Source organism: Camelina sativa, chromosome 16 (genome assembly GCF_000633955.1).
Source record: "Camelina sativa cultivar DH55 chromosome 16, Cs, whole genome shotgun sequence".
NCBI lineage: Eukaryota > Viridiplantae > Streptophyta > Magnoliopsida > Brassicales > Brassicaceae > Camelina > Camelina sativa.
The window spans coordinates 3,403,516-3,413,911 of record NC_025700.1 but is presented as its reverse complement, the minus strand read 5'-3'; the positions used below and the strand labels follow the sequence as shown (position 1 = coordinate 3,413,911).

General features: G+C 30.1%; 1 protein-coding gene across 1 annotated transcript in view; it reads left to right on the top strand.

Annotated features, from left to right (window-relative positions):
• LOC104749573 (E3 ubiquitin-protein ligase COP1) overlaps positions 1 to 278 on the top strand; it is a 6,055-nt gene extending 5,777 nt beyond the window's left edge. The window contains exon 14 of the mRNA XM_010471226.2: positions 32 to 278. Coding sequence (XP_010469528.1) covers positions 32 to 46 — 15 coding nt within the window. The 3' untranslated portion in view covers positions 47 to 278. The remainder of the gene's footprint in view (positions 1 to 31) is intronic.

Below are 10,396 nucleotides of genomic sequence, written 5' to 3'. Positions count from 1 at the left end.
TGCGAATAGTCAAGGAACCATCAAAGTTCTGGTACTCGCTGCGTGATTCTAATAAACATTACAAAAGAATTTTATAGCTTCGTGGATCAATAAAAGCAGTAAATTTGCCGTCTATGTTTATCTAGTGGAAGTTATAGAGGTAAAACAATTTGTCAAAGTAGGGGTTCATCATTTAGAAAGCAACTTTGTATTATGATGCTCGACTACGAACCCTCGAGAAGAATTTGTATCAGAAATGTATATATATAAATTATCTTATGGGTTTCTTAGTTCCTACTTTTAGTTTCTATTAAGTAATTGTTATAATCAAAATGCCGTGATCATGTGAATCGGTGATGAAAAGTCCAACCTTGGCTTACCTATAAAAGGTTGGCTTACCCCATGCAACAAGTCATTAATATGTGCATGTAGTAAGGTCATTGAATTAATTTTCATTTTATTGTGTGAAATCCATGATAATTGACGCTTTTGTGTCATACACTTAATTAGTACTTAACAGCTCGTTAAAAAATGTGATTGTGTGACAATGGTCGTATTAATATTGTAATAGTAATCCTTTTATATCTTGGATACGCAACTCGGAAATCGAAATGCCATGAAGTCCGTAAAAGATGCATGCTTCGGGAAGTTTTAAGTCCAATGGCCAAACATTTAAGTTTTTTTTTTTTCTTTTTAAATTCCTAAAAACGTTGCATACTTCACTTGCTCATCCTAGTCATTATAACTAGGTTAGGTGGCTTGATAAAAGAATTGCTATTTACAAGTTCTTTCTAATTCCCTAAGTTACAAGTCTTTGACTTTTAAATGGAAAGAACGACGTTTTCACAACGAGGGGGACACATCAATGTGTTTCTTCCCTTTAAGCAACCATAGCCATCAAATCCTTGTTTTTTCTCTTAATTAAATAACTGATTCTTTCATACAATAGCTTTTGCTAATTGATATTATACTCCCATATTGTTCGATAGATTTAAAATGTTTCTCTTGCATGCTTTGTTTAGACAATTCACATCTCATAAACGTAACTTTATTTTATCATGGTAAATTAATCAGAAATTCGAGAAAGGAATTAGCAAGTCGTATATATGAAAGCTAGATGTGGATAAGATGGTATGTATACCTTTGTTTATATGATGTTAATTTCTTGAGTCTATATAATTAACTAAATAAAACACATAGTATCAAGTCAATGATCTAAAAGAAATTACTATATTAACATTCATCTTTCTTAGAATAAATATAATTAGATGGTTACAGCTTTGGATTTTTCGTTGTTATGGTAATCGCATATCGTTTCACGTTAGCCACATATATTTACATTCAACTTCACATCGTACTATAAATTTATAATATGTATACTATATAGGCGGAGTCACGCAAGCATATATTACATACCTATGGAAATCTATATGTGATGTGTTCTTTTATTTTTTGTACGTCACTAAACTTAACGTCAAGTATATATAAATTAGTGCAACAATTTACTAACAATACTACTATTTATTTTATTCTTAGGAACACATGAACGACTCATATGGATTTTTAACTTTTATATGTCAATAATCCGAGTTTAATCGTAACTTGTAGTGGATGACTGAGAAAAAAAAACTCGGTAATGGATGACTCGGAGCCAACACTTTCAATACGACTTTTTTGTTTGTTTGTTATGGTATATCACAAAGTCATATTAACTCGAGTTTTATAACTTGTAGTTTTAAATTCTGCCTTTAAGAGTTTTCAATACGACAAACAGAGAAACGCTATTAGTATATTATACTACAACTTGTTGAGCTCTTTTTTAATTTGTTTTCGATATCAACTCATATTGCCGAGAGAACGTTGTCAAAATATAACATTTGTGCATAATCTTTTTCCTTTATATAAGTTAACAACAATTAAATGAATCAGCGTAGTATTATTATATAATATAGATACACGTTTTAAATTAGATAGTAAGTTACTTATAATATTTGTTTCGTTTCTAAAATATTGTACACGACTGACACAACATGTATAATTCTTCTTCAATTCTCAAAACTAACAAAAAAGAAAACCAAAATGTGTTCGCATGTGGTTGTTTTGAAAGAAATCAAATGTTCCTCATTTTATAAATACATCAACGTACGTATCTATAAAAATAAACATTTGTTCATTTCTTAATACTAATATATAGGGTAACTCAAATTATGGTAAACAAGAACTTAACTGCTCATTAACTAGTTATAACTCATAGCCTATGAGAATATCCATCAACAAAGGCTAGCTATGCGCAGATTTTAAATATATTAAGCTCCATAGCCTATGAGAATATCCAATATCAAAATTGATTAATCAAGTACAACAAAAACAATAATTGCCTCTAGACCCTAGTGGTGGACTTCAATAATTATGAACTCTTCTTCGTTCATTTAAGTATTTGACGGCTCCAGTTAACTTAGCTAAATAAAGTAAAAAATGTTCATTTTGCTTACTACTTTTTCAGTCCCTAATAAATTGATGTACTAGGATATATTTTTATCTCTAAACGATTGATTTTGTATATTAAAAACTAAAACAATTTTTCTACTTTATGTTTTTCTCACATGACAATGATCTAATGGTCTATATTTTCTCTATCTATCCAAAAATAATTATAAATTAATTTATAAATACAAATTAAACTTTTTTTTAATATGTATGATAATGTCATAACATCAATCTATTAGGGAGAGAGAGAGTAGTAAAAGTTTTATACAAATCTAAATAGAAGTATTTCTAGGGAAATTGTGATAAATATGGCTTGTGTGATACCACTTTTGAAAAATACCACTAAAATAAATTGTTTACTAATATTATTTTATAACTTGTTGTTTAAACCTTATAAACGTTTGTTTACCTTCATTATAAAATTTTTACTTAACTTTATAACATGCTTCTAAATTTTTATAAATCTGTATTTTTGATATTTTTGAAAATTGACAAAAATTATTGGTGTTTTTGAAATATGATATCATAAAAAATTGTATTTATGAATTATCCCATATTCCATTTAAATAGCGATAGAAGCATAAACCTAGAAATCTTAGAAAATTATGTAAGGCTATGTATTACTACTACGTTTCAATTTATTTTATAAAATTAGCAGAATGATGCGAGTCTAGAGTTAAGTTGTCGACAACTCAACCTTTACAAGTGAAAAAAAAAAAAATTGGTGGCTTTACATGGAATATTTGACCACTTGATCCACATAATCGATTATTAATTGTTTCATTTTTTCATTAATTAACTTATTTTGCAGTTTTTAGATCGATTCTCATCCGCACGAGTAGTTTTCACCTTTTCTCTGTAGAACAGACTCCATATTCTCTTTTTTTTTTTGTTAAAGAAACAGACTCCATATAACAATATCACTGTTGTCAAAAAATAATATATATATATATATATATACAGTATATAACTTAATTACTTGAATGGTATAAAATCAATATCTTTCACAACTCAAAGATTTGAAATCAAATTCCAAGCAAAAGTTTTGGAGATCATATGAAAGATTTGTTGTATGTATGTTTCATTTACAAAAATTTTGGTGGCCAATCAAAATTATTTTTAAAACTTTAGATTGTCGTATAGATCCACATAATGATTCGTTAACCAGTACAATTAGAACATTTGAATTGTTGGAACTTTTCAAAAAAATGGAGAATAATATATTTTGCTTTTTGTCTATTGTTCTTCACTTATTAATGAATTGTTAATCATTGAAATATTCCAAAATCAAGCAAAATCTAAAGATTCTATGATTGTTTGTGTGTATACAGGTATATATTCATCATATATCATTGTTTTAAAGTCCAGTCAACATATATTTTCTGACTAGATAATTTTTTCGACCAAGATTCAAAAAATATTTATATTTTATAGTTTTTTGGATAAATAATTTAGGGTTATAGTTTTTATTAATAAATTTTAACACTTATTTTATTTCTTACGAAAAATATATATTATAGGACAAGTCAAGATACATGTTTATTTTTTTTTTGTCATCATTGAATCGACAAGGTCCGGTTCATAGTCAATCTCTATTATGCGGAGTAACGCGACTTAGTGAAATCGAACTCTCGTAGGATTGATCGCAAATGTGGCAAGTGCTATAACCAGTTAACTAAAAACACTGTTCTAATTATAAATATTTTGTTCCTAGCAATAAATATTATTAAATTTTGTTCAGCTATAGATCCATAATCGGATCGATCTGATGGTGTAGCAAATTCCAACTTTTCTCTCTGGCACAACTACCGAGGTCCCCTCTCCCGGTGGCGTCGACTCCGATCTGTGTCGCTAGGCTTTGGTTTCGTCATCTTCATCTTCTCCTCTGTCTGCTAATCTCGCTCATGTCCTCTTTTGGTTTCACCGGAGACCTCCTGAGATTCTAGATCTCAATTCCGGTTTTGTATCGCTTTCTTCTACTCACCATCTCTCCTCCGTCTCCGTCTCCTTCTCTAAGTAAGGTTGCTCGTCTGAGTACCCAGCTGTCTGATTCCATCTCTCAACTCCCCGAATGTCCTGGTACCTTTGGAGACTATCTCTCGATCTGGCTTTTTCCACAGTCAGCCTCAACATCTCACCGTTCCTCGGATTTATATCCCTTCTCCAAGTGTTTTACTTGGCTGCAGTTGGACGGGAGCTCTGTGTTGACACTGGAGCCATTGTTGATCTTAACGAAGAAACCCAAAACCCCTTCTTGCTCTGTTCCAACCTCGTTCTCTCTTTGGCCCAGGTTTACTCCCCAATCTTATCCCGGAACCATGGTAAATAGTCTTCCTTGTCTAGACTATGACTCATCCCTGCACTGGAACCTACTCACACCCGCTTATATCATTTTCATACCAAGTTCAAATTGTTTAGTACTGATGTGTTCTGCTTGGTCAAGACGAGGATCCCTCGATAGCAGCATATTGGTTTCTTATAATTTGCTTGAGTACCTATTGTGTCGAGTTCAGTGTGAATCCAGGTTTGATTTAAAGTCCACTCTATCCCACCCTAGCAAACGCTTGGTTTGCTTAGTTGTATCACTAGTTCGAAGACTGCTTCTGATCCCTAAGTCACCATTGCTACTAGACTGGTATAAGAGCCTTTTCAAAACCGTGTTTATCGGATCTCCTAGGGAAGTTCTCACTGATGAAGACAGTTTGGTGAAGCTTGGCATTATGATCCCACCTCTACAGAGTTAGGGTTACCGAGCCTTCACCAACCTCCTATCTACACCTCGCCTGACTGCAAAGATCTCAAAACCGCACATCATCTACTTTATGAAGCCCCATCATAGAAACTTGAAGACCAGTGGCATTATGACCTCTATTCCATGGAGCAGTGGTTACCACAAACTCTTTAAGCTCTTCTCACTCAACTTTGGACCTGCAACTACTTTAGTAGCGATCAGCCCTCAGATTTCCATCCTTGCTCGACCTCTCATCAAAGCTCTACCTAGAGTAGCCTCCATCACTCCGGTGAATCAGTCAGCTTTGAATTTTTCATCGCCAAATAGTCTCAAAATCAAGACAATGGCCACCCTTTTCTCCTTTGACCTGTTCAAGGAGTACACATCGACTAGCCTTGATTTCACAGGTTCTATTTTGCCGCCTAGCTTGTGGTCCATAGCTCTCAAACTCTTGCTATCGATTGTTCCTATCTTTATTTGCTTCCTTGTTGTTTTATGCTTTGGGTAAGTTCCCTCTATGTTGTATCCTAAAAACATTTTTTACCTTGTATGTTACTTTCTATGCTAATGAAATGATAACATATATTTGATCAAAAAAAAAAAATGTGTTTACGGGTTCAGTGATCCAAAAGACAACCAGATATATTCACTCAAAATCATTAAAATGTGTGCATATATTTGGAAAGAAAGAAAATAAATTTATTTAGTATGTTCTGGGGATTTTTTTTGGTAATTAAAGTTACAAAATAAATATACTTTAATTATAAATTTCAAAATTTAGATGAACTTTTTTCATGTTACAAACTTTCACTATAAATAGATATAGAAATAATATAACATATTACAAACTTTCACTAGAAATAGATATATATTCGAATACTATTTGTATACTATCGATTCACATGGGCTGAGACTTGAGACAAAGAATATATTTAGACATAGAATATATTTTATACGATATGATTTTTAGTCTGGCCTTTTGGTTTAAAGAGAGGTGGGAATGATTGGATCGGCTTCTCATCTCCTCTTCTCTTCCACAGTGACCAAACTTGAGAACCGAAAATAATTGGAGAGATAGGAATCTTTTCTCATCAAATTCCCACTTACTTATTGTTAAAGTCACTTACTTATAAGTGGAACAAACAATTATTCAAACTTAAAATACATATTCTTTTACCCAAATTTTTTTTTCATTTGACCAAATTAATCCTAAAATTAGTAATCGAGATTGGTAATTACTAATTATATATACATTTTGACATTCACTATCCACGTTGTTTTCCAATAAGTAGAGAAAGCAGTAGCTTCTATTTTTTTAATACTTAAGGGCGGTCATAAAATAGTAGTGCATTTAAACCGCTTTTTCATGTAATTTGAGTTTTAAATTAATATTGAGTCGATCGTTAAACGAAGTTGAAATTGTCGTTAACAAAGTATCATTCCAATTATCTTAGTGAAGTGGTAGATAAAAAATTTGTAGTTGAGTCTTTGATAATATGTTAAATTTAATGGGTGTAATTAAAAAACAGTATCCAGTAATAACAAAAGTTTATGGAACTTAATCTGTACACGAGTATAATGACATGGTGTTCACAACATTACAACAAGTTTCAAGCATCTACATGCGAATCTATATAACTTCACTTTTCCTTTGAATAAACTGGTCATGAAATTTCTTTACCAGAGTCTAAAGAGGTCCAAGAATTACGTTTTTTCGAAAGGACAAGGAAATATAAATTTAATGATGGTATCAATTATGTGAAGTGGTATGTTAGGTTTTCAAAATATTCCATACAGAATTCTGATGTTCATATTAGTCATCTCCAAATTAGCGAGGAACGGTAAAATACTAAAATTGTTCTACAATTTAATTTGTTATAGTTTCTATTAGTCACACAAATTTACGGAATCCCACGTACTAATAATGTTAACTGTTTTACCATTATGCCCGTACTATTTCAGAGTGATTTGCAAAGTTGAACATATTTTTCCTTAAAGACAAGTTAATAAATGGTTATCTAAGAATCTAAGATCATGAGGTGGTCTAATGGTTTATCCTGATATATTGTTATAATTGTGTCACCCTGCGGGCTGCGGGTTCGTAATTCGCATAATGCATATCACTTTTTTAGTTACCATTTTTTTGTTATTGCAATTTGGTAAATTTTAAAATAACTAACCAACAACGACATGCAACAAAATGTGAGGTTCACATTGAAAAAATGGTCGAAATATTATTACAAACTCTAAACTCTAAATATTAGTATTACAAAGGTCGAAATAATTAATTGTAAGGTTAAAGCTTAGCTAAACAGCAGCTAAACTAATGTTAAACACGTTACTTTTCAAAAAAAAATTATTAAAACGTAACTTTAAAATTGACAGAAAAATAATTATGACAAAAAATTAGGGTTTTGGAGTACATTCTTAACGACACGGAAAGCTCTTTACGGAAGATGGAGCCCAGCTCAGCTCGCGACCCAAAAACTCTTTCCCAAATCTGAAGCATATTCCACAGAATGTGCCTTTTCAATTTCCCCATTAGTTTTTTTATTCTTCTTTTCTACTTATTTCTTTGTTAAAGAGCTCTTGAGCAAAAACCCAAACCAAAACGAAAGGAACCAAGGAGGAACTAGTGTTTCTCCAAATGTCCAATATTTTCTGTAACAAGTAATATAATACAGCTGAAAGAACCAATCTAGAATATACAATCATCATAAAGATTATACAATTTTTAATTCTTTAAATTCGAAAGGAAACAAAAATTAACTTCATTTACTCTACAAAAATGTTAAAATACAATTGTTGAATTGTAGTTATTTGTTGAATTACAATTGTTGAATTGGAGATAGAATTTCAAATGGTAAAGAACAAAAGAATATTTATTTTCGTTATTTGAACTAAAATAGAAGATTGTAGTTATTATATATGGATGTTTGGCTTTATTTCCATTTAGTATTATTATTGTGAAGATTGTAGAGACATTAACGTAACGTGGTTAACAAAGTGACTCAAATAGATTAATTAGAAGCTGTCTTAACGGATATATACAGACCCAAAACTAAAACCTATTCAATAAACTTTGAACATTTTGCAGCGTATTTTTATTGATTCGGAGTTTAGGAGATTCAAAATACAATATTATAATATTATACACTTTTTGTATAATTAAATATATATATATATATATATATGTCTTGCTGCTTTATACAATATACACAGCTTTATACAATATACACATTGCTTATAATTTCTCTGATTACCAAATATAAATTGTTAATTATGACAATATAATAACACTGATACAAACTACTAGATTACACAAAGTTAGGTTATCTTCTACCATTTATAACATAATAAACAAAAATAATTAGTGAACAGAAAGCAAAAATAACTACATGTTGGTTGTTCACAGTTCACACTAATTATAAAAATATAAAATCATACTAACATTTATTTAAAGTTTTCAGTAGTGACACCTCTAACATCTGTGCATAACTTAAGAAAAGCAAAGAGCGTTTGCAATATAAATAAGTTATGTGAAGTTTGAACGTTTGTAAAGAGCGCTGGTAAGAAAAGCTCACAACTAGTAGAAGCAATCGATTCAAAAGTTGAAACTAACATAATTGAATTGCAATCTTATATGCAATTGGATAAAAAGGCTGGTGGAACTTTTATGTGTAAAGGGACTAATTATATACATGTATCTTTACTTGTAAAATTGACATGTAAAATTTGTTTCTGTTATATCAGTAGCATGAATGTAATTGTTTCAACTCATTTAATTCTTTTTTTTTCTAAAAGAAAAGTAGAGATTTACTAAAACAGTTTTTGAAACACAACGGCTCTGATTAGTCCAAGTCGATCTTAAGGTTTTAACTCGATTGGGATTAGAATGATCCTGATTACACTTTTTAAAAAATAATTTGAAAATACAAATATGATTTGGTCTTATAAAACTATCTCCAACTCATGTTCCTATTCATCTTCAAAATGGAGTTTGGAGTCAAATTTACTTCAATCCATCTCTATTTTTATTTTCAAAATAAATTATTCATTTTTTCTCTAAATTTGGAAATCTCCATTTATATTTTGCACTAAAATTTGGAGATCTTCATTTTGAATTCCAAAATAGAATAAGGTTGGAAAAAAACTCATTTTCCAAAATAAAATTACTCAATTTCGAAGAAAAAAAATAGAAAAAATGTGTTGGAAATGCTTCCAGACTTATCTTCGTCCATAATCTCTTACAAGAGATTTCACTTTTCACTAATATAAATAATAATAATAAAGTAACAGAGATTGAAAAACGGTTCTCAATTGAGATTCTATGAAAAAACGTTACTTAACACATGGCATTATAGCCGGTTCATTTTCTTTTTATAAATTAATCTTCGATAGAGATGTTCTAATAGAACTTATCTAGATACGCATGCGCAGACTTAATATCATCTACTCAAAAAGTTATAAACATAATATCATCATAATCTACAATATAATTTTGAAAATGGAAATATATTTTGAGAAAGTGGTATACTTTCCTATATATTTAACATGAAAATGTATAACAACCACATTAATAATTTAAAGCACCTATTTAAATCTTACAAAATTTATCATTGTAAACAAAATATTTTTGCGTAGTATTTTGTATTATAGTTTCGTTATTGTATTACAGTTTTGGTAACAAATATGTATATTGCATGTTATTGACACAGAATATCTAAAAAAATGTTTGACTGATGGGATACAACTATGAAAAAAACATTAATTCTTATTTGGTGTATTTTTATTTATTTCTTACAATCTAACATACATTTAATTTAATTACAAACCACGATAATTAAATGTTTTAATCTACTCGAATCATACTCATATAACCCGATATGGTGTAATATCCAAAGTAGATTGCAATGAAAGAAGAAGAAAAAAAAACTTATACTAGTTTGTTATTTGTGAATATTTTTTTGGGTTGAAAAAGATTTGTGGTTTTTCGAATTAGCTTATTTCTATTTTTGTATTTTTATACGTATCCTCATACGTCGATCCACCACTATGGCTTTCCTTCAACTTAATAAAGTCGTATTTTCACTTTCACTATCTTATTCCAAAAAAATAAGAATTTAATTGGTGCATTAAATATTTTAGAAAAAATAATTGATTGAAAACGCAAGTCTCGTTCATCTCCTCCAAATGTTC